At 40.2% G+C, this 26,356-nt stretch overlaps 1 protein-coding gene across 2 annotated transcripts in view; it reads right to left on the reverse strand.

The window, feature by feature from the left end:
• Positions 1-3,374, reverse strand: part of LOC135986155 (cadherin-7) — a 70,187-nt gene extending 66,813 nt beyond the window's left edge. For both annotated transcript variants that reach the window (XM_065629978.1, XM_065629979.1), the window contains exon 1: positions 3,165-3,374. In XM_065629978.1, coding sequence (XP_065486050.1) covers positions 3,165-3,374 — 210 coding nt within the window. The remainder of the gene's footprint in view (positions 1-3,164) is intronic.
• Between the last annotated feature and the right edge of the window lie 22,982 nt (positions 3,375-26,356).

The raw sequence follows: 26,356 nt of genomic DNA on the forward strand, positions 1-26,356 counted from the left end.
TTCATACCATGGAGAAGAAAGAACTATATTTAAAAAATACATAAACGAGCAAAAAAACCCAATAAGCCTGAGTCACCTCTGACTCCTATCAATGTAGAACTAATGGAACTCCTCCAGAGGTTTCTCCAGAGTGACACGAGAAACAAGACCCTGCTGCCTAAAGATAATAAATACATTTTATTAAAAAAAAACCCCACAAACAAAAAACCAAACAAAAACAAAAAAACAAAACAAAACAAACAAACAAACAAAAAAAAAACAAAAAAAAAGAAAAAAAAGAAAAAACATTCTGCCAATAAATGGATTTCAAGGCTGCAAGAAGGAGGAAGGCTGCAATGTATCTCAGCTATGGATCGGAAGTGTTGTTAAACAAACATGAAAACACTGAAAACTTACTTTAAGTGAAAGACCCCTCTTTCTGAGGTGAATCAAAATCCTGTTACATTATTTAAAAGGAATAGAATTTGACCCTGCATGATTATGCAATTAAAGTGTCAAGACACACACACTCAGAAGAAAAGAGGTAATGCTGCACATAGAATTAACATTGGTATTTCATGACTTTTGAATGATTTGCCATGTAGCCCTAACATTCTGTGAATGCTGCCTTCCAAGCAGAATTGCCTAAGGCTTTGTAAAATTGAATAGTGGCAGGAGAAAATATTCCCTATTGCATCTCCATTTGCCTGAGTGTTTCTGAAGCATTTTTATGCCACAGGCCTTAAAATCTGGAGGAAGGTTCCTCGTTTCTGGCACCCTGCAAATCATCCTTAACGCAAGGCAGTGCAGGACTGACCTCCCCAGGAGCAGAGCACTCTGCAGTACACAAGGCAGACTCTGGTTGCTGTTGCCACTTTGCTTGATGAGACAAGCGAGTTACGCCAGCTCTTTGCTTGCCAGAGCTTCCTCACCAAAGAGAAATAAATAAATAAAGTTTAAAAACAACCAACTCTCCTATCCAAATCTCAATCTTCTCAGCCCCTGCCTGCTTGCAAAGGATTTGACCAAAAAAAAAAAAAACAACACCCACCAAAAAACCCCCCCACAAACAACAACAAAAAACAAACTGGGATGTTTTTAAGGGGCAAAGAGGGGGAGGAAGGAGACTGCTGCTCACTTCAGAGTGGTGCTACACATAATATGTTAACACACAGACAGAAAATCACTTCTTCACCTCTTTGCTCCCCTGCGTGAGAATGCAGCTTCGGTCATGATTGCACTTCAGGAACCACACAGTAAAAAGCCTCTCCAGTGAGAAGGTTAGGAACTGGGCACGTCTTATCTTACAAGATGCTCAGCAAGGGCTCTGTTTCCAGGAAGATGGGCTCCCTTTTCCAAGTGCAAATTTTTATCTGCTTCTCCTACAGAATGAAACGCTGGTACAAATGTGAGCTCCTGAGCCAACAATTCATACTGCTGATACAAAAGCAGGCTGAGCACAGGCTGTTTGAGAAAAAAAATGGTTTGCTTTTCAGAAGATATCTGCTTATGAATGCTAGAACTCCTGTAAAGGACGGGAAAGAGCAGACTGTAAAGCTAAAAATACCACATACATGCAAATATCATGTACTCTAGCGCTACCACAGCATCTTTGGCCATAATACAGCAAGCGAATGAATATGGGAATTGCTACAGATCAAAAGCTGTCTTCAGTCAAGTATTTAAAGAGACTTATTTTCCAGGAGAGAAATGCTAAATTGTCAGCCACACTTCTGTTTTTATCAGTGGACAAGAATGCCAAATATGCCATTTTCCAGAAGCACAACAGAAGCTCCAACCTGAGAACCATTTTGCCTAAAAGACAAAACTCACAAAGCAAAGCAGCAGCTGCATGGCATCAGAATGCAAACTGCTATGTAACCTAAAACTTAAGAAAAACTTTCAGGATCACTGCAATACGAGATGATATTTCTGATTCTAGCACATTTTTCTTAAGGGCTTCATTGTGCCAAGTACTAGCCCCAGTTCAGAAAAGCACCTAAACACAACCATAGCTGTAATCATGAGAGTAGTTTCTCATTTAGCTTGATTATTCAGTTGGCATGATTAAATACTAAGCGCTTAACTGTGTTAACACAAACATCAAGGTTTTGTCTCAGTAGGATGAATTAAGTAAACTGAAATCGCACTCGTATATTTGAAGCAGTGGATTTCAGATTACGTCATCCCCTTTTCTGTAAGTATGCCATTTTGCCAAAAGCTGTCACTCCCTTGTTTTCTATGCATTTGTTGTATTTTAATGAGAAATTCTATTTATTGATTCTGATATTACAGAGAAAAACAGGGTTTTCTTTCAGTAAGATGATTACACATAAATGTTACATAGAAACACAAGAGTGGTTTTGTTTGGTTTGTTGGGGTTTTGAGGGTGGGCTTTTTTGTTGTGTTTTTTATTTTTTTTTCTTTCATGATTGCTGAAGGAAGTGTACTACCAACCAGCATGAGGCAGTGAATGAGCTGAGGCCCAGATTCACAGCTGTGCTCAATGTGCTCCACATGCAGCCACAGGCAACCAAAATGAGCCAGTTGGGATGCCCTGATATAAGGGCTTGTTCTGCACTGGCCTGGTGCCCATCAGAGGGAAGGTAAGGCCACAAGGTTGTGCTATGCATGGGGAGCAGCAAGGCCCTCTCAAGGTGTCAATCTGCCAGACAGGCAACCTCAAAGCAAAGCAGTAATGCAGACATGCCCTCCTTTTTACTTTTCACACCCCCAGACACCCAATTCTTTCTCTCTTGACTTCAGCAGAGATGATCTTCAGGGAGCAAGCAACACAACACAGAACTTCTATTTTCTGTGACTAGCTTTTAGGTCTTATAAAAAAAAAACATTCATCATTGTATTTCTCTGTTCCTATGTAAAAAAGAAAAAAATAGTAGTCAAATATTTTCTTTGTATCAGTGGTGGTAAACCACTTTCATTACTGTACTCCTTTAAAGAAGTACAGGTAATGCATAGAGCTCTTAAAGAAAATTGCAGGAGGAATCAGGAATATAATGCATCGCTGGTATTAAATGCTAAACATTTTTCTTTTTGAAACTATGACATGGTCCCATCCTGGCTTAATTCAACCACACTAACAGGATTGTAATTTTCAGGTTGCACAAATAAACACACCAACAAACAAGCATATGCACCGTTCAAAGTTTGTTTAAATCCCCTACCTTTCCTACATAGAGTGGGTCTGTACCCATGTATTCTTCCAGCACAAAGAACTGATTCCACACCCAGCTGCGTTTCGTTCTTGTCCTCCCTGATTGAAAGTAGGGCTTTGACCTGGACCTGGAGAGCTCTGCTTGATTCATCCCAGAAAGACACAGGAAAAGAGCTAGTATCTGCAGAAAATGGCAGAACTCCACTTTGCCCAACTTCATCTTTTTTTTTTTTTTTCCCCCTTGTAAGATAAAACCTTGACGAGAGCAGGCACAAATCCAGTTGTTTCAGTAGCTCTAGCCTCCGGCAGGGTGTCAACTGGGAGTCCAGAGATAATAATTTGTAGAGCGGTCGATTGGAAGAAGTCACCACTGCTGAAGAGCCTTCACCAAAGAAATGGTGTGATAGGTACCTATCCGGGAAAAAGACAAGAAGTGTTGTCAGACCTTTTTTTCTTCCTTTAAGGAATGCAAATTCTTTGCAGCTTTCACATTATGCATTGAAAATATTTACTTATGATTTTTCTCATCATCAGCACAGTTGAGTTTACATAGTAAGTCTCAGAGTCTAGAGACCACTCCTTGAATGGTATTATTCCTACTGATAGCTCTGTATTTATAGTTATAAAATTTTCTCGTGTCTGTTCTCTTAATACACCAGTTTGCCCAGTACGAAGGCTGATATTTTTTTTTTCTCTTTAAAATAATCAAAGCAAGTGTAGGTTTTTTTACAGTTATTTGTACTGATTTTTCCTCCTCTGCCTGCTACAATCCACTTTACTTGTCATTGTCATGATATAATTACAAACCAGCAACAGGCGGGAAGTTATATTAATGGCAAGGACATATGCTAGCTTAACTCTCTTCCATATAAGAATCAGAACAATTCCATTGATTCTTAGTCACAGTACACCAGACATTATAATTTGTTCTGATCTGAATCTGACCTGCTAAAAAGCCTGCAGTCCCCCTGCTCATTTTTACCACATTCCTAAAGCAAATGTCAAGGACAGTAAGAAGCATGTTAGACTAGTTTATATACTTATTCACAAATATGTTCAAAAGGATGACAGGATAACTCGATTTTGTATTTTCAATGAAAGCTTGATTAAATGACAAATGATTTTTCACCACTAACACATATAATTTTTATCTTTTTGTGCATCTTGTCCATTTTTATTTAAAAATCTTGATCATTTAATAACTGGTGGAACTCACTAAAAAATAATGATCTATAAAAAACAAAACAAAAACAAACAAGAACAACAACGAAACACCTTCTGTGTTTACAGATGTCTTATTTTCTGCCTTTTGCAATTGTGAGCCCTCTCTGGCCAAGTAAAAACTTATACTTAGTATCATGTTTTTAAAAGTATAAGTTCTGTCACTCAGAACCAAACATAGCTTTGTGTTTCAGAGGAATCACCTGCATTAACCCCAGGTAAGCAATGCTCTCTCTGACATAGGCATCCTCCTTATCTGAGTGAGCAATGAGGCAGACGAGAAGTATTTAGGAAGTGCCAAACTCAAGGTGAAAATGAGGGCAAAATTAAAACAGATATCAAGGCATTCATTTGAAGTGAACTGCTGCTACTTAGAAAGAAGGAAGATTTCATCCTTTCTACATTTAATTAATCTGAGAAGGCTAGACATTAAATCACATACACATTAAATGCTCTAGATAATCACTATATCCCTACCCACTACTATTAAAGCTGAGTGAAATGTGATCTCTGCTGTTTTCAGTATGTCAGGCTCTTTTAGCTGGAGAACGCCTATGCATCGTGCTGCCAAAGGTACCTAGAGGGCAGAAACACGAAACAAATAAAAAGCTCTTCAGATTACAGACTGTATTTAAAGCCTTTTTATAGTAATCCCTTCTGTGGTACTGCCCTGCACAAGAAAGGCTTTGCTTAGAGACTGGTGGGATAAACCACAAACCCACTGAGCATGTTTGCTAAGCAGCAGCAATTTGAAAGCTTCCATATATGAAAATCCAGTGTCTCCCTACAGGCAAAACAAAGAGAACAGGCAACGTCTTACCTAAAGACTCTAATTTCCAAGATGTGATGCTATGGTTATAAAAGACGTCTCTCCAACATGGACCAAGATTCTTTTCATAGCAGGATTAACACACAGGTGTCATCCTCACTAGCTTAGTTTAAAATGATTAGTCCCAACTAGTCCTAGCTCAGTTTTGATCTGGCCCTTTGTTTAAATCATGACCACGGGACATAGTAATTACTGAGAGGGCTGCCATGAGTGTTAGGGAGGGTGTCTCTGCTTCCTTGATGATACGTTCACTTCCTACCGCTCAGTTCAAACAAGGTAAGTGTTGTTTGTACTAGAGGCTGCTTATGTACCCTGTACTTTCCCTCTCTGTGTCGACATTGCATCACGTTAAAGTCATCTGATATTGATAAACTGCCAGTTTATTTCAAAGAGGCAGCAGATTGTTATTTAACAGAGATAAAAATATGAAATGGATTTTCTTAAGAAATGTCAGTAAAACATTTACAATATGCTAGAGTCTTTCCGCTAAGCAGTTTGAAATGTCTTGTTCTTGCTCTGAACAGACATTTCTAACCTAGAATTGCTCTAACCTTTATCTCGAATAGTGTTCTCTTAAATCCTTTCTTTTACACCTGCAGGGAAGTATGAAAGCCACCATATGGAGTGCCATGGTCCCCAGCCACACACCACGGCACAGAACTGAAAAATGCACCCAAAATACTAACTGAAAACCAGCACATATGCTAGACAGCACAATCTGATGAAAAGCAGAAAACTCACAGTCCTTGGAAAAAAAAAAAAAACAGTTCCTATTTACTCATTCTCAAATACTTTCATCACACACTCTCGAGAATTCCAATTATTTTTATTCAGCTGTGTGGTGGTACTTTCTGCTTTGAAACATTCTTCCCTCCCTTCCTCTACTTCTTCAAGATAAGTCTTCATATTCCTCTTAGAGCCCTTTCTTTTTTGTTTTTTATTTGTAGTTCTTTCAGCACATTGCCTTTTGAGTGCAATACTTCCCAAAGCAGAAGTAAAAGTTTCTGGTATTTAAAAATATTTTCTTTTTTAGGAATAACTATTGATTAAATTACATTTTGCTAGCATTCTTACTGATATAAATATATGAATATATGTAATTTTTATGGTTATGTATTAAAAATAAAATAATATTTCTATTCGAGCAAAACTAGCATTTCAGCATCACCTGTTCTGTGATGTCCATAAGTACGAAGTTGACAAGTTGACATAAGCAACATCACAGCATTCATTAAACTGAAAACTAAAAGGTGCTGTTGGATTTTTTTATCTCATCAAGACGTAACTTCAATGTTCAGGGTTACACTTTCACAGAAGTGAATATGACTAACACTGACAGCAAGAGAGGGAATGCAGTGCTCTGATTCGTGCCTTCTCTGTCATCTGCATTTACAGGTTTGAGTGTGAAGGCAAATCGGATCTGCAATTGTTTTGTAGTTTATCTTTAAAGATGCTTTTTTATAAAATAGTGTCACTTTCTGCATAAACAGGACTCAGAATACAGAAAATATTGAGAAATATTTATGCTTGTAATTGATGTCATTAATTACCGCAGGCCATAAGTGCACCTTCGCATCTTTTTTCTGGATCTCCAAAATGCTACTCACCTCCCTGAACAGAGGCAAATGCAGTCTTGTCTCTTCACTCACACCTTGGCTATATTAAAACTAATTCAGGCTTTAAAAATAAAACTGCTTTGTCTGCTGGTATATTTAAAGCACTAGGCTGTACCTTTGACTTTTAAGATTGCATTCCCTATGTATTTTGCATATAGCCCTGACAATCACAAATACGAAAAATATAAAGTATATCAACCAGTGCATAGTTCAAAGAGTATGTTATGTGCTCCGGACTGTGTACATTGCATGTCTGACCAGAGCAGTAACATGATGTCTCTGTGAACAGCTATAAGAATCCAAAAGAAAAACATAAAAAATATCCACTAAATACCTACTTTCTCAGGTTAATGCTCTTAAATAGCTGGTTGATATGTAAAAACATCTGACTGAAGAATCTACATCTGAAAATATAACCTCCTTATTCAATACATACCATAAAGCTTACATTTTCTCCCATCTACTGTGGGAAATTGAACTATATTTAAGCCATAGTTGAGCAGCAGAAGTTTCTGGTGAACACTGCTAATCTTAAAAATGTTACTAGTCTACTTTGCCAAAACAATCTGCTAGTGTCAAAAAGACACTATTATACATTGTCTCAGAGGGGCAATCTTGATTTGTTGAAAACATTCAGATCATGAATAAGATCCTCAGCTTTAAGGAGTAGTTCCCCTCACTGTAAGCAATTAAGGGTAATTTACACCCACTGAAAATCTCTCTGAATATTTTGCTTCTCTGCATAATTTCTAAAACAACACATAAATACTAGTCCTCGCTGTTCGTGTGTAGCAGTGAGAATCTGCAGATATGGACAAAACACATCTTCAGTCTCCTAGATATCCTTGTGAAAGCTCTCTTCCCCTGCCCTTGAGATTCCCCCAGTCTCGCAGGGCCATTTGCTGAAGGCTGTTGAAGTCATCTTCCTACCATCTAACCTTTGCAGCCAAAGTGCAAATTCCTACAGACTTCCACTTACGTATTGCTACCAGTGCCATAGTACCAGCCTAAGCTATGAACCGCATCATTTGCCTAGCAGCCTCTTCAACCCAACAGGGAATTTTGTCCTTCACTATGTATTGTCTTAAAGTCTTTTCAGTGCACAAAATTCTTTGGGAAGAAGTGGAAATCTAAAACATTTTCCATTACTAAACTCCACCAGTCTGGATTACATTTCTCTGTGCTGAAATCTCGCTGTCAGCGAGTGCAACTGAAGAGTTTTCCATTCCTATTGCCTTCCTTCTCCCTCTTCCCTGGCATTACTCTCCTCTTGTCAGGTTGCTTCAGTTTTTGATACCATTGTAAAACCTGGACCTCACTGTCTCTGAAAGTGCGACCCAGACAATACTCGCTAGTAAATCTTGCTTTAGCTTGGTCAATAGTGCACAGTTATCTCATGTTTGGGAGGTTTTTTTCTCTGCTTTAGTCATTCAATAAAATAAGACCCTGTGCATTGAGATAATTCTGAGGGTGACTGTTGCCACTGGATTTTGAACCATGATCCCTTGAACACAGTGGAATCAGCAAGTGAGCCCCCTGACAGCTGAACTACCCTCACTGAAGTATTTATGTTATGACATTCAATTTTACAATGACCATTGGAAAGGATGTCACTTTCCGTGGCAGAGAAAATTCCCCTTTGTTATGAGCCTGCAGGTCCTCAATGTCACACGTCCTAAATATCATAGGAGACTCTTTCAGAGGCATAGGAATTCTGTGATCCTTGAGACAAAGTGTTTAGAGAAGATAACATGTGTAATTATGGTGTAGATTGCAATGTCTGGTTATCACCTTTTTCAAGCAAAGGAAAAAAAAAATGAGAAAGAAAAAAGGAGGGTGCCTTGGAGCAAGTGAGGTGAGGACCCTTCAATGAAATGAAGCTTTGCAAGTCAAGGCAGTACAATGAAACCTATTAACTCCCTGTGCCAGATGACATTACAACTACAGACCATAGACTCCTGCCGCTAACTGGCCCAAATATTCACATGGGAGATCTGTAAATGTAGTGCACATCCTGCAGTCTGCATCTGGTTATCAAGCAAAAAACTATCCCTGCTCCAAACATATGGCACTGTTACACCAAACCAACTCCAATACCCTCTGACTCAGGTGAAAGGAACTGATGAGACAACATAAAAAGGCTAGGCACACTCCAATAAATGATATGGCTTCAGAAAATGCATAAAGAAAACCAGGCAACAGCTTTTGGTCTTTCATTCTGCTCTGCAGTTGATCATAAGATTGTATGTGGCTAGAGTGCTAAGTCGTTTGGGTTGTTGGTAGGTTTCTTTTTTTCCCAAGAAAAATTAACAAAAGAAAGTTGTTTTGTTTTGTTTTAATATTTCCTCCCTGTGAAAGTGCTTTGTTGGTTTTTCACCTTATTATGGTACATTTAGACCTGAACTGCTGGAGAGGATTATGCTAATTTGATCAGTTATTGAAAAGAAACACCAGCAGTATTTGTATACCTGTGACCAATCAAGTCAAATATTTAAGCTTCCACAAGCTCAATTTCTGCAGCCTCATTTAAGCTGGGGAACTTCACATAATACCTAGGGATGACTTTCTTGCAGAACCACTGAATTCCCAGAGGAGGCACTCCTGCATTACTGCTTAGAGTTAAGCCTGGTTTGACAAGAACTGAAGTAACCATCATCTCCTTTATGCAGCCTTCCTCTGGTAGAATTTAATTATTTTTATTGCCATAAGAAAACACCCAGTAGAAGCATGAAAGCATACATAGAAAAAAAATATGCATAATAAACTAAAGGGTTTAAAACTGAATGCCTCAGGAAGGGCCTTCACTGAAGAGCTGCTGAGCGGATCAGATATTGAAATCAATAGCCAAAATTATACATAGAAACTTAGTAGCCAACTTGTCACTGAAACCGACTCCCAAGTCAAGTTGAAAATATTTTCTGTTTTCATTTGACACTGGAGTCAATTTGCGAGTTGAATACCTTCGAGAAAACACTTAGCCGGGTTTATAACAAAGTAGGACTTTAACCTAGAGTAGAACAACCTAAGGTTTTGCATTAATAATGATTTTCTTCAGTCAAGTCTCTGCTGAAGAAACAGAAAAATATGGACACAACATGCACACACACACAGTTATACATGAAGAGGACAGGCGAAAATCTATGTGGATGCTACATCCATTCTGCTCATCAGATAATTCATGGATAATCTGCAGTTATACAAATACATTACAATTACCCTTTTATATGGAAAGATAAGAATGCTTTGCTATTACATCAATAGCAAATAATCAAGAGTGCTTTGCTATTAAATCAATAAAGGAGACCTAAGAGACTTGTGAGACTGTCATCTGACTCTTAACACAATTCTAATGACCTACATCAGCCTTTAATTACAGTAAAGTCTCCCATTATAAGGGTGAAATACTCTCTGATTAAAACTGCAATCTTTAATGGCTTTTTGCAAGAAAATCGTCTACATTACTGATGTTTGGTTTTTTTATTCACATTAACTGACAGGCACTTCTAACATGCAGTGGTACCTCAGATTATTACCTTTGATATTTCCCTAATATTCCAGGTACCTTTTAATCTATATTAAGTACTCAAACCCAAGATATTTCACATACTTTACATTAAAATTGTCAGAGTCAGCTTTTAGGTCCTTTGCTCTTCTCCCCTTGCTGTGGATTTTACTGTAATTGTTTTTTAAATCGTACTTAGCCTTTCTTCGTGACCCTAAAAAAGAAATGTGTCTAGATTAGATCCCCTGATAGTTGCAGGCTTGAGAGCTAGAAAAGTGTGTACAAGGACTTCAAACACGATGTCACACTTGGTCCCTAGATAGTTCTTTTGGATTTGTTTAGTGGAGTTTTTGTTCTTTTTTCCCCCTAAAGATGATAACACACCCGTTGCACTGAACCAGCTCTAATTAGGCACAGTTGTATTATTTCTAAACATCCTCACTTCACTTTTGCATCTTTAAAACTGTTACGATATTGCTACAAGCAAAGCAGCATAATTTCCCAACTGATCTTTACTGTTGACCTGTTGTACCTTCAGAAGCTATATTCTAAGCAAACTTAATTTACTTATGCTACTTTCATGTTATTAATCTAACTTGCCCATCTGAATAGCTCTTCACCTGAGATTATATAGCCCTATCTTCTTCAGAAACAGAATAAGTTTCTGGCTTTGACCAGTAACAATTCCCTGTAAGGAACAATTAGTAAATATAACAAGGGTAGAAAAGTAAAGTCACACGTCACTGTCAAGGAGAGATTGTTTCAGAAACTGGCATTAAGAGTTTGGCTCCTTTATTTACTTATTTGTCCAGGAAAAGTGATTTATTTTCTGCAAAGCTGTACAATCACCTATGTTTTAGCTGAAAAACGGTAAGGCAGTATGTCTTGTTAGAGAGACTAGAAAGTATGTGCTGCCCTTTCATGTCTCTGCTTTGACTTGAGAAGTTATCAGAACACAAGATTTCATCCTTGCAATAGGAAAATATTAAAGTATCAGCATCATAGTTCCCAGAATCAAAGTGCCTCACTAGTGTCCATCTCCCGTCCTTCCCTAAATCCCTCAATTTGCCAGGGAAGACATTGTTTGCAGAATCCTGGCTCACCTGAACTACCTCACCTTTTGAAAACATGAATATAAAGGCTAAATCTTATCTCAAAAAGGGATAGTTTTTCCTTCATTTAGCAACTAGAAGTCTGAGCATCCAGATCACAAATCGCTTGCCGCCAGCGCACACAAGCTATTACAGGAAAGCAGGACATGCCTGTGTGTGGATAGATGTGGGGACAGGGCAGAGGGGGAAGGGTCAGTATCAAACAGCCAAGCACTGCAGAGCTAGCCTTACCAGCTGAATACTAATCAATGAAATGGGCTCCCATCATTTCAACATTTGCAAACTCTAGAACACCCTTGACGTAAAAGAAGGAAAGCTCTGGGAAATAACACGGGAAATTTCCTGGCCTCAGTAATCTTTTGCTCTGTAGCATCAGTGCCAGACTCTCAGATCAAACAAGGCAGACACTTTGGCTTGGCAGAAAAGACCGAGATAGTCAGGACTTAGTGCCGCCTGTATTTTGCAGAAGTCTATGGTCCTCCCTTCCCCCACTCCACCTCCCCGATCGTCTGTGAGACTTCTCCAAAGAGTCAGAGAGATGCTATTGTTCTGTTTCAGAAAGTGCACACACGCGTTTACCATTAGGGCTCTTACCTCCCACGGTTTCCCTGCCATACGTGGTGCCGGTGCCCCCGTGGCCGTTCCCAGCCGCGCTGCCCGCAGACGCCCCCCGGGCCGCTCCGCCGGCCCCTTCCCCGCCGCCCCCGAGCAGGGGGAAACCGAAACTTACCGCTGCGCCGCGGCAGCGCTGCCCTGCTGACTGCGCAGAGCCACAGCCCCGCTGCCGAACAGAAGCAGTTTAGGGGCAAGGGGGAGAAGAAGAACCGCACGCAGCCCTTGCCTGCAACTACTCTGATCTGCCTCTACCTACATGGGAGGGGAAAGGAAAGCAAGGAAAGGCACAGGTGCAGTCGGCACTTACCTGCTCCCCCCTCTCCCTCGGCTGCCCAGCGCAGTGAGTATTTTAATCCTAAGGGCCGATGCTGCCTCCGCGGCGAAGTGCTGGCGGGATGCTCCCAGGCGGGGGCAGGGCTGCGGGCGGCGGGGCGCCCGCCTGGCATGGGGGCTGCGCGCCCGCCCGCGCACTCGCCCGCACCCGCGGAGGTAGGAGCGCCGCCGCCGCTCCGCTCCTCCTCCTCCTCGTCCTCCGCGGCGCGGCACGGCCAGCCGCTGGGCACACGGAGAGAGAAGTGGGTGCTGGTGCCAAGCCCAGCTCCGACTGGGTGCGGATCGTGGCTGCGGGAGGAGGAGGAAGAGGAGGGAGGGAAGAAGAGGGGAGGGAGGGAAGAAGGCAGAGGAGGTGGGGATGCTGCTCTGGGCAAGGGGATATCACCGCGCAGCGGCCGGAGCCGACTGCCAGCTCCGTCCGAGGGCGCTCGGAGGAGGCACGGGGACTCTTTGTACCTCCCGAAGACCCAGCGGTGGCTATTGAAAAGGGATCCAGGGAGCAAGCAGCCTGCCTGGCCCCACTCCCCCCCGCCTCTCCTCCTCCTCCTCCTGCACCTTGACAGGATATACAGATGGAGTATTTTGGATAAAAATGAGGAGCCGGGCTAGGGGGTGGGGCGGGAGCCAATCTATCTCCCCATTTGCATTTGAAACGCGGAGCTGAATGAAAGAGTTTAAGATTTTTTTTTTTTTTTTAATTCGCCCTCCCAAATTGTCCTAGAAGCCGCTATCAGTTGAGCTCCTGAGGCATAAAGGCAAAGTCGCAAAACTAATCCGAACTTGCGGGTTCCCTCCTTTACAGTTTCGCCCTTTCAGTCTCCTCAGCCTGCCCTACTTCTACTTGCAAAATCCGCACCTCCTTCCCCGGCCCGTTCGCTTAGCCGGCGGTGGGAAGCTCGGGGCTGCGGGGCAGTGAGTGGACGGGACAGGTTCCCTCTCCAGGTCCCGGCGAAGGTCTCCCGGGGCAAGACACGGACCTGCCACCGACCTACTCAAGGGACCTAAAACCCCGCACCGCTACTGCCCTCCGCCTCCCCAGTGCTGCTATCCCTCCTACTCGACCTCCGTATAAACCGGGGGGATAAGGGGAGGGAAATGAAGGGGGGGAGGAGAGGATTAAGAAAAAAAAAATACACGGAATAAATAAAACAGGTGTTTTCATACAATAAACGGTGGAGAGAGGTGACTGTGCCCGTGCTGGGGCTCTGCGCAGCGGCAGGAGGAGAAGGCGCAGTGTCATGCTGGGGCTGGTGCCTGGCAGCATCCACGCACAGCCCCGCAAACCCGGAGCTGCCCGGGGAAGCCGCTCTGAGAAATGAATACCTGCTTTGTTTGGACTTGGTCCGGCTGGGAAAGCGGCAGCACAAAGTTTCTGCCTCATTTCAGCACTGCTGAAGCCTTTTGGGTCTGCAGAATGAAACAAGTCTACAACTGAGACGTGATCAGCCAGGAGTCAGGACGCCTCCTGAAAGAAAAAAAAAAAAAAAAAGAAAAAAAAAAGGCAGCAGAGGTTCCAAGTGTTGGCGGAGCTGCTGAACTGACATTTTCCACGGACAAAAATATTTTTAACACCTACTGTTTTTAGAACAATGGATTGTACCAAGGGCAACTGTAAGAAATGAGCCTTGGCCAACAAAATGTCTTTTGATTTATAGCTTTACCAGAAAGGCATTCTCAACATACCATGAAAAAACTAATAATGTGCATTTATAATTAATTTTCATTCCTATTACACATTATACATTATACTGTGAAGCGTGGTGTCAACAATAATAAAGTAATCTGAGGACAAAGTTACCTCTTAAAAAAACCCGAACAAAACCAATTGGTTTAGATCATGAAAGATTTTTTAAAATAATTTTATTTCTGAATGTTTGTAGCATTTGAATACACAAGTGCAAACATGCGTGAGTATTTTAGTAAATGCAATATGTAACTCCTATGTGTTCCTCACGTTTTAGCTTAATTCATGTGATTTCCAATGTCACCCTTCTATCAGAAAGGCGATTCAGCATCATGGCATTTGTGAACTGAAGAAGTGGTTTAAAGAGGGCAACTAGAAGCAATCTTCATTCTCCAAGTTATGGAGCATCTGAGTGCATGGTTACAATGTAATAAGATGTATTCAGGCAAGAAAATCCTGAAACATGATTGCACACAGTTGCTTAAGATTGTAATTAAGGATTCTTCTTTCCTTTGTCCTCTTTCCCCCAATCCCTAATTCGTCTTTCACAACTTAATCAAAATAAGACTCTTTGCACTGATCCTTAGAGGACAAGGTTCAAGGACAGATTATCTTTTTTCATCACTAAATATCACAAACACCTCTGCTTTATCTTCTTTCAAATTCATTCTGAGACATAACCAGTACTTCTTGGAAACGTTATCTTTTCCTACTTAATTCAGTAGCTGTGGCTTCAGTGGTGAAATAGAACAGTTTAAAAAGAGAAAAGAAACAAAAAAAATAATTGTTTGGGAATGGGATGATAAAAAACAAAACCAAAAACAAACAAAAAACCCCACGAAACCAACGATCACCAACACGCACACACAAAACCCCCACCAAAACACAAAAACACCCAAAACCAACCAACCAGCCAAAACTACAAGGGGTAGCACCTTCAAACTCACTCTGCTCTACAGATTTCAGATTCAAAATAGGGACTGAACAGTTTTACAGTCACTTAAAATCTTTATAAAGGAAGGATTCTTTCTCCTTAATTTTGGTTCTGATCCAGATATTACTAATGTAGAACTGGAATAGCCAATTATCACCCAATTAAAAAGCTTTCATGTGTAGACCTTCAGAGTATTTCATGATGTTCTTACTAACTTAACAGACCTCTCTCAAGGATGTGCTTTATGTTCCAAAAATCTATATTCTCTCAAGCTAAACCTTTCATTAAACGGTATGCCTGTGAAAACATTTGAACTTATTTTTAACATGTTGAAAATAGGATAGATATTTCTGTCTGATTGTTTTTCTAAATGCTTATGCTGTCATATCAAAATAAAACGTATTAAACCCTTTGACTTTCATGGGAGCAAAACAGCCCAGTGTCTCCAAGCAAAAAGTGTGACTAAGCAGGCCAATTTAATTTCATTGCACTGGCAGTATAAAATATAAAGAAGCAATTATTCATAGTCACTTTTGGCAATCTACCATTTTGAGCAACACAAGCAAATGTATATTTTTTAATACAATTTGTTCTTGACTGTTTTGGTGGTGGGTTTTTGCCAGTGAGTCAGTCCATTCCAATACACTGGCTGGATAATTTTGGCTGAAATCCATACTTACAGTGCTGTTTTATTTCCTTCTAATATGTTTTGTAGTGCATTCAGTCATCTTGAGAGGTACAGGTGTGCTGTTTCTGGAGGAAAGTCTACAATTTGTAAAAACAAACATCGGACCATGCTAGACTGTCTCTTAGATAGGCCCTGTAAAGGCTGACTGCAGGCATCAAAGAGTGCACTGGTACTGGCACCTTTCCCAGCTTTTGACTTCTGAAAGTATCAAGGATGTCTCTTCAAAGTACAACATGTGATTCTGTTCTGTATAGCAGATACATAGACAGATTTAGGACCACAAAACTTGATGTGAAACATGCTCTCAAATGCTTCTTTCACAATGAGAACTTTCATGGCTACTTCTTTTGACTCAAGGAAGAAAATGGATAAGTTTTACTGTTGTCCTCAGTTTCCTGAGCCACTGACAGTGTCTCAACATTAGCATTTCTACCTATACCCGCAACGTGTACGCACTGAAAAAAAGCAATGATCTCTGGTAATTGCTACCTGGATGCTGGTAACTCATTGATCATGTGGGCAGGAGTAACTTCCATTATACACTAATAAAATCATAGAATCATTTCAGTTGGAAGAGACCCTCAGGATCATCGAATCCAACCATACCCTAACTCTAGCACTAAACCATGTCCCTAAGAACCTCATCTAAACACCTTTTAAACACCTCCAGGGATGGTGACTCCACCACTTCCCTGGGGAGCCTGTTCCAATGCCTGACAACCCTTTCCATGAAGTATTTTTTTCCTAATATCCAATCTAAACCTCCCTTGGCACAACTTGAGGCCATTTATTCTTGTCCTATTGCTTGCTACTTGGGAGAAGAGACCAACACCCTCTTTGCTACAACCTCCTTTCAGGTAGCTGTAGACAGCAATAAGGTCTCCCCTCAGCCTCCTTTTCTCCAGGCTAAACAGCCCCAGCTCCCTCAACTGCTCCTCATCAGACTTGTGCTCCAGACCCCTCACCAGCTTTGTCACCCTCCTCTGCACTCTCTCCAGCACCTCAATGTCCTTCTTATTATGAGGGGCCCAAAACTGAACACAGGATTCAAGGTTGGGCCTCACCAGTGCTGAGTACAGTTGCACAATCATTTCTCTAGTCCTGCTGGCCACACTATTCCTGATACAAGCCAGGATGCTGTTGGCCTTTTTGGCCACCTGAGCACACTGCTGGCTCATATTTAGCCAGCTGTCAATCAACACCCCTAGATCCCTTTCTGCCAGGCAGATTTCCAGCCACTCTTCTCCCAGCCTGTAGCATTGCCTGGTATTGTTATGACCTAAGTGCAAGACCCAGCACTTGGCCTTGTTGAACCTCATACAATTGGCCTCAGCACAATGATCCAGCCAGTCCAGATCCCTCTGTATGGCCATCCTACCCTCCAGCAGGTCAACACTCCCACCCAATTTGGTGTCATCTGCAAACTTACTAAGCGTGCACTTGATCCCCTCATCCAGATCATTGATAAAGAGACTAAACAGAACTGGGCCCAGTACTAAGCCCTGGGGAACACCACTTATGACCGGCCACCAACCAGATTTGGCTCCGTTCACCACAACTGTTTGGGTCCGACCCCGCAGCCAGTTCTTTATCCATCGCAGAGTGCACCCATCCAGGCCATGAGCTGCCAGCTTCTCCAGGAGAATGCTGTGGAATACAGTGTCAAAGGCCTTACTGAAGTCTAAGTACACAACATCTGCAGCCTTTCCCTCATCAACTAGGTGGGTCACCTTGTCATAGAAGGAGATCAAGCTGGTTAAACAGGACCTGCCTTTCATAAACCCATGCTGACTGGGCCTGATCATATGCTTCTTTAGTATGTGCCGTGTGATGTTAGTCAAGATCATCTGCTCCATTACCTTCCGCAGCACCGAGGTTAGACTGATAGGTCTGTAGTTCCCTGGATCCTCCTTGTGGCCCTTCTTGTAGATGGGCATCACATTAGCCAACCTGTGGGTGTCCAAGTGGTGTAGCAGGTCGCTAATCATTTCCCCTTGGATTATTGGGGCTTCATTCTTCATTCTACTTCCCATCCCTGTCTTCTGTCTCAGGGGGTTGGCTACCTGGAGTACAACTGTTCTGATTATTAAAGCAACAGCTTGCAGAGGTCCTTCAATATGAGAATATGTTACCCTCTTGGGCAAAATGCTAACTCTTCCCTACTTTTCCAGGAAATTTATATGGATATTAGGCTTCATGAGGCAGGTAGGAGAGCTTGCACTTTAAGATCTTTTTTAAAGGAAAACACTTCTTACCACCACATGATTGCCCTGTACAAGTACTAATGCCTCTATAAATCACTCAGGTAAGGACTTCTGCTGTACAGAGATATTATTTACAGGTGGCATTAATTCTAATTTCTCACCTTCTGTATCACATGGGAAGTTACTGTCCATTGCTGTGGTTGCACCTGCTCTGATTCAAATCTAGAACAGAGGATTGCTTGACTTCAGTCTTCTTATGTTTTCATTTCTACAAATAGCTGAAGTAAAAACAAAAAGCCTATTGAAATTTAGGACACTCATGGCCTTTAAGAAGATACTCAACACAGGAATGTCTCTGCCTTTCTGTATCCTCCCAGTTGTGGCTTAATTCCCCATTCAAACTTATTTTTGGAAGCAATTACATTGTTGTCTATATTCCAGGAGTTTTTCCCACCCCCTACGGAGCCACAGGGGACCTACTTAGTAACCCCCAACCTGTTCTTTAGAAGATACTTAGCAGAATATCCTCTTAAGATTTGTCATTGCAAAAGACATAATAATATGAACAAAATTGTAGCAAATAACAATAGTGGGGATTCAACTGGTGAATTTATGAGGTCTCTTTATGTATTGACAAGTCATTCCACTTAGGAAGTGCTACCTTATCAATTCATCATTACCATAATGGCTCCATCTGTTACTCTCAGGTTCTTCTGTAACTTCTCTTGAGTTTCTACAGTCTTTTGATTACATATTTTGCCTACATACACTAGTAAATCTGGATAACTGGTATATTCGCAGGAACGGTATTCTTCAGAAGTAAATCTAGTTAATCATCTAAGGCAACGTAACTGTAAAAGTAATATGAAGTTGTTGTTGCCTATGGTAATAAATGTGAATGCAGATAAAAATGGAGTTCATTCAGGAAGAACAGAGAAAGGCAACAGAGGGAGTTGTAGAAAAGGACCCTGTAAAGTTAAGAAACTGTAGATAGAAAATAGGCTCATTTAATCATAAGGAGGCTGCAAAATTAAAAGATTTTGCCACTGAGAATAATTTATTAGTCACACAGCAGTAAGAACAGCACAAGTAGAAATCAATTGAAAAACAACTACATGGAAAGAATTTTGAAAATCTCACAAGAAGCTGGTGGCACATGGCAGGTAGGCTGTCACAAGACTGAAAATAGAACAGGAGTATTTGATTATGGCCACAGAGGAATGACTATTTGTACAAGCAAGGATAGATAGCTTAAAAAAGCCCTAAGATCAGAACGTGGGTTGCGTGATCAGGCTCCAGATGCTATTCATCATATTATACATTGATGTACTAAGCTGGCCAGCACTGAGATAGAATATGGCAGGACAAAGCTGGCAGTGCTGTGCACTGAGTGCTCTGCAAGAAGTATGGATTACCAATAGGGGAAAAAAAAAAAAAAAGAAGCAGCAGCCGCCAAAGAAAAGTGCTAAGAATAAAAGCATTACAATTATTTTAACAACTTTGGAATAATTAAAAAAAAAGAGCTAGAAGTAAGAGCTAGGAAATTATGTAAGACAATTGAAAGGGAGGAAGAATGCTTAGAAAGCCTTTTTTTCCTGTTTCATTCAAGGAGATAATTCAAACAACACTAGGAGAGGCATGGCCAGGCCAGGAGCAGAAGAAAATCTAGTTTCTGTGAAGTGCAAACAAAGTGCCAACTACTTCTGAATCCTTGGACCTGCACTAAAATTGTAATGGTAATGAGTAAGTTAAACAGTAGCTCTATAACAGACCTCACATAGCTACATTTATGAGCATCTGTTGATGAACCAGCAAGATCCTGCTGGTGGAAAAGAAGCATCACCATTTTTATAATCAACACTCCTCTCTTTTTTGATGTATGGAGAAAAAAATTAGGTTAGATAAGTTTCTGCTGGATATTAAGCTCAATTCTGCAGGGCATTCACACTGTGGCACAAGTAAGGTCAATTTTTCAGAGGAATTGCAATCTAAACTGAAAACATTTGTCTGATCCTATGAAAAGTCATACATAGGAAGGCCAATTGACTTCAGGGAGTCACGCTTCAGGGAGTGCTACTGTGTAGCAGTTGTCTGAAAATCTCCAGCTAAGTTACTTGTGAATAATGCCAATATATGCACAAATAAACCAGTAAATGCCCATACACAGCAGGATGTGTCACATCAGGTCAGAGTCTATACTCTGCATCTATACAAAATTAATGTGAATAACTACTCCACTGACCTCTAAACCCAAACCACATTTCAGCATTCCAGTGTAGCTTGTCAATACAAGCTTGAATACTTGCATGAACAAAACCAGAGATTGCAGCTGCAATTTTATAAGACTCTTGTGAATAATTTGCCCAAGTTAGGTATACTCCTGTAATATGACTGCTATTCAAGAAGCTCGTAAGCTTCCCTGTGTAAACACATTAGCTAAATAAGCAAATTTTATTTACCTGTACACTTTTCCAGGGACCACAGCAATAATTGGACAAGCTTGCTCTCTTTCTTTCAAAAAAACCCAAAACCAAAGACAAAAACAAGCCAAAAAAAATCCCCCAACCTCAAAACACTAAAGATCTAAAAACCGTACAATCTGAGCATTATAAGCACAAGAGACACTACAAGCGAGGAGCATACTGGTGACCCTTCTTTTTCACCTTCAGGCAATCAAACTTTTAATGTCTGAATGTTAACCTAAATGCTAAACTTTTATACCTGAATATTTATGAACAAAGAATTCTAAAATGGTATGTAAGCAGTTGTATAGGAAGCAGAATGAAATATCTTCTAAGTGAGCTAGAGAAAAAATGTGACTATCTTCATCATGTTGAACTGCCCACTCTCACAATTACTTGGTGTAAGTGCTGAAGGAGGCATAATTTGATATGTCAATTTTCCACCCAGCTAAAGTATCCATAATTTTTTTTTTATTCCTCATGAATGACAAATCAGACATTACTTTTATACTTAAAATGTTAAAAACATTATAAATCCCTTAATCCTATCCAATTTCTACCTGTTCTTGGGATAGATTCTGCATTCATGAAAATCAATGGAAAACATCTTTTGATTCAATGACAGAAGAATAAGTTTTATGAAAGATCTAAGTCATTGTTTGTTAGAAATCTAGCTCAGTGTAGGGAGCACAGCACTTTGTCTCACTCCTACAGAAAATGGTGAAAATCTTTGCTCATTGCTCTGAAGGTTCAGGTCCCAAAATGTTACACCAATGGTTGTGCTGCAAGAATAAGAACATGGGTTGATCAGCTCTTATATCCTCCTATTTCTACCCACACCTGAAAAGGAAAAAAAAAAAAAGGCTGAGAGCAGGTGAAAGAAAATAGCAGTTCTCTGAAACCTGCTTCTTCCCACACTTAGCAGGTTAATGGTATAGTGCCCTAGCACCAAAAGGAAGAGCCATTCAATCCCCTTCACACTGGCCTCTGGAGACATCAGGCACTGGTCACTAGGATGCTGTGTCTAATCATTCAGCAATACTGATATTAGTGTTACCAGTCCTACCTGCCTTGATTTTTTTGACAGAAGTACTGCTTTTGTTTTTCTTTGAGTCACTGAAGTCTGTCATGTATTTCTGTTGTGAACTTTTTGAGACAAAGGTTTTTTTGGTCAATCATGGGATACAGACAGAGCACAAGCACCCTGATCTCAGTGTGAAGTACCACCATACAGATAAATATTAATAATTTACTACATACATGCATACAATATACACATAAGTCAGCTACTTTAAGTCATCTCATGTCAGTGAGCTTGTGTTCATCCATATATATTCATGTTACATTTAATGACCATGTCCTGATCAAACAAATTTCAGTTTAAACCGGAAGCACTGCAAGATTTCTTCTGGAGGATTCTAGCATTATCTTCTGTGTCTAAAAGTCTGTACTTATCTAAAGCTTTATTGGTAATCTATGCATTTGAATAACTACTAGACTTCTATTGAGTAGCTTTTATTTAATTTACTGTGATTACCTTCAAAATAGTGGAAGGCTGAAAAGAATGGCTTCATGTATGGGATGCAATATACATCCTCAGTCTCAAGGCCAACAAAAGAATAGGTGCCTTTTGAGCAGCAGATGCCTGCAGGAGGATAATATACCCACCAGTTACTCAGCTGCTTCATCTGTCATTTTTATGAAGGCATGTCATGGTTGGACAGAGCAAAATTGCCTGTGAAAAGCTATGTGAGGAAAACAGGGAGACAGAAACAGGTAAATGCCTCTTCCTAAGTGCTGGATGAAATTAATATTAGAGGCGGGGGGTGGTGGGGAGAGCACACAGGAAAACAAATCTAACAACTTTACAAAATGTATCTTCAAAAAATATCAATCATTGTGATAGTGCTAAAATGCTGCAGTTGCTCCACTTCTGTTACTAGTTGTTTTAAGAGATAAATTAATGTGGAAATTAGAAAGTAACAGATGTCAAACATTCTTAAGCATAAATTCCTTCACACTTCTTATTAAGTGTGGTTAAGATTTCAGTTGTCAAACACCCTTTGATTCAGAGAATAAAAGCAAACAAGGGAAATTTAACTGTTCTTCAGTGTTCTAAGACCACTGAGCTCTGTAATTTGCTGAAGATTTGTTTTCTGACACTTTCACCAGAAAAGGGAGAGAGGAGGGGGAATAAAGTGTTTCTTCAAAAGCATTCTGACCCATAAAAAGACCCAACTGTGTGTGTTGGGAAACATGTCCAAAAGCTTCTCTATTTAAGGCTTTTTTCTCTTTCAATAAAATGTCAGTACCTCTTTGAATAGACATTGTCCTTCGCCAAGACCCTAGTGAAAGGCAACAGATGCTGCTAAGATTTTACCCAGGCTATCCTCTATCCTGTTTCATTTCTGAAAAGCAAAAAGAGAGAAAGAGAGAAGAAAACTTGCTTTAAATCACTGGACCATTTTGTACTTCAGCAAATCTGTTTGCACATGCTCGACTGGCCTTGCAGAAAAGGCTGAGCCTTTTGCATTCAGCCCGAGGTCAGTTCTAATGCTCTGTTCAGTGGTCCACACTCCTTTCACATGGAGCAGCTGCCTCTGATTGCTAGAACAAATTGAGGTGATTCAGGCCACCAGCAGGGCCACAGTACAAGTGCTTTTCACCAGAAAGGGAGGGAAAGCCTTAGAACAGGACCAACTGGGGCTGCCCACAATAAACCGTAGGATTAGATTTGATACACTCAATATTAAGACATGATCTTGCTGAAAAGTAGGCCACAGTGCCATAAACTACAAGACAGTTGGACTGAAAGAAGAGGGGAGAAAATGATGTTCAAACATTTATTATGTTACACCTGATTATTTAATTGGGGAACATTTAAAATAGTAACAGTGGCAGTACAGGCTCGGGAACATCTTGCTGTTTAACCCTTGGCAGATTATTCTGGATGTGTGATTCAATATCAGTTGTGTGTCACTCCCCCAATATTGTTTGAAACATTGTCTGCAAGTTCTCTAAACTATTTCTGAGATCAATTTACAGAGGGCAACCATCACCATCACCATTTCCCACCACATTATCAACCTCTTTCAGTGAGTAGAAGCTGCTACATAGCTGTTAAAAAAGGAAAAAAAATTAAAGAAAAATATTAATACTTGGTATTTACCTCTTTTCAAATTCTTTCTAATCTACCAAATGAGATAAGAGCACACAGCAGGCATTAGCAGAGAAAGATGAAGACACAACCTTCCCTCTTTCCCTGGTGCAGCCTAGCTCCTGCAATTACTTGGTTCAGTCCCAGATATCAGATCACAGTATTTTCTGCTGTGTGAAGGATCAGATCAACAGCACGCTGAGGCAGAGGCCAAACAAAACAATACAGTACTACATTAAACCACGATACCAAGCACTTACCACTTCAAAAGGAAGCATTCTTTGATGCCTCTGAAAGAAAAGTGAAATCTCTACGGATATATAGGTAATTTTACCAGATCGGTCAAAAAATGGATTTTTATGTTAATTCATAAAACCATGGATTTAAGATCAGGGTAAATTAGGAATTACAGCATTTACTCTGGCTCTGCATTTAGATGGAATGACTAGGTATAATATGCGGCCTTTGAAGTACAGTTATTCATGAGGTAGCTTAGTAAGCTGGAGAAGAAAGGAAAAAGATCTTACTATTTACTCAATTAATAGGTATAGAAATGGAAGCTAGGGGAAAAGATATGTAAAACTCTTGCCTGTTGACTCAGAAACATTGAGATGTAGAAAAGAAACAGTCCAAATGGTATGCTAGAGTCTCTGATATGTGACTTTACCAAAAAAAAAAGAAATCTTTTAACTCCTTGAATTACATGCACAAAACTGAGGTACATCTCGATCTTTCTTTATTAGTATTTAATTCTGTTACTTGCTACTTTTTTCACAGAGAAAATAGAGAATAATGCTCCATGATCAAATAAAATTTTTAAAACAAAAGACCATGAAGAGTTTGTATCTTCAACAGAAAATTCATTTTCTCTGTAAAACCAAGAAGTAAATGAATATGTATCATGAAATTGCCTTCATAGTGCTTCTTAAAGCTTTGTTTTCTTTCAGGCACTGGATGTACCAAGTGCATGAATTTTGAAGAGCTGCACCTGAAAATTCACTGCCGTTTGTAAGATGTGTGGTTTTCAGCTAGGCAAGGGGTGGAATTGTGTGTTTTGGTGTCACTGGCAAGAAAGGCAGCTGAGACATTCCTCTTCTCCTTCCTTCCTACCCCCGGGCTGCTGCTCACAGTCCCATCAGCTGGGGTGGCATCTTGTGTATGAGCCTATGTTGTGAAATAGATCAGATCAATGACTCAAGTTAACCAAGCAAAAAAAAAGTGAAGCTTCAAATGTGTTTCGTTTAACATAGATGTCTTCACTGACCAACTTTACAGCACAAGTCCATATGTAAATAGCAGAACAAAAAATAGGGACAAGAGGGCAGAAGCAAGCAAATTAAAATTACACTTTAATTTTCCTTCAGAAACTTCACACATACTTCTTTGGAAAGCTCAAAATAAAAGGTATTTGGGCACATCTGCTGCTATATTATCTGGTTTTTATCTTGTTCTTCTGGTGGAGTATATGCTCTTCTTGCTGGTCTTTTCCCAAGCCTCTGCCAAGTCATAGTTTCCCGAAATACAGATACTGAATGAGAAAGAGGAAGGAATTGAACCTTACCAAGTTATTCATTGGCAAGTTCTGGAGATGGAAATGGAGCCTTCTGGGATTAATCTGACAAGAAAGATCAGAGTCACTTCAGTGTGCTTCTGCCTACGCTTGCTAGATTTGTACAGCATGTAAGCAGGAATGTATGACTGACAGTGTCAGACACTGCTGAGGAGACCAGCAGAAAGGGTATGGGCATTTGCCAGTTGTCAGTCTGAGGTGATATGCACTTTAATAAGGCACGAGGGAACAGAAGTGGACTGGATTCATGCTTTGAAGGAAGCAAGTTCTCATTTGGGCTTCGACACAGTTTCTTGTGCATAAAAAGATAAAATAATATTGAGTGTGCAAAAGGTTGTGCCTGCCCTTTCTGGGTAGCAAATCCTATTAAAAAACCCTAATATCAGTTCCCATATGTTCATTTTGAGGGTACAAGTCTTAATATTCCATTGTGCACATTTTTTGGTGATATTTAAAAATAAAGTCATATATATATATATATATATATATATAAGACTCAGCATACTGTAGTCTAAACCCCAACTACTCAAGCCCTTAAAATTTAAGCAGATAGGCTACTAAAGAAAAGAAATTTTAAAAACCTCACTGTTAGAGAGAATTCACAGATGGTAATTGCTATGCTATGTTTTAATAAAGGTACCAGGCACTTTTGGTACTGATAGGAACAGGCAAGAATTGTACAGAGCTAAGTCTGATCTCCTGTATGTCTATGGTTCTTAATTGGTATCAGTGACCGAAGGTCCATAAGAATCTCTGATGAGTACAACATGAAAAAGAAAAAAATTACAAAGCTCATTGTTACAGAGATTTTTACATTATTAAAGGGGTAGTACTACTTGGGATAGTTAACATAATAAGAGCATAATAATAAGAGCAGGCATATATAATAAGAGCATAATAAGAGCAGGCAATATAACTGATTTAGAATTTCAAGAGCCTTTTGAAAAAATTCTTCTTTTGAGGATGTTAAGCAATGACAGAGGATGATGCACAGTCATGTTATGGATTAAAAACTAATTAGGAGAGAGAAAACAGAGTAGGAATGTATTCCAGCTCACAACCCAGAAGTGTCTTTACACAGCAGTGCTAGAGCAAGGTTTATTTGCACCGAACTGCATTCATTGCTCTTCAGTATCCTTACAAATTTAAGGAAAAACAAATCAAAACACTATGTCAAATCTTTCTTCTTTCCTTTTTCACTGGGACTGGGTATATAGTGATGTTCTAGTCTGAAGGATACAGTGTGTTATACTTTTGTCCTTGACTGTTTACCTG

Source organism: Caloenas nicobarica, chromosome 2, assembly GCF_036013445.1.
Source record: "Caloenas nicobarica isolate bCalNic1 chromosome 2, bCalNic1.hap1, whole genome shotgun sequence".
Classification (NCBI taxonomy): domain Eukaryota; kingdom Metazoa; phylum Chordata; class Aves; order Columbiformes; family Columbidae; genus Caloenas; species Caloenas nicobarica.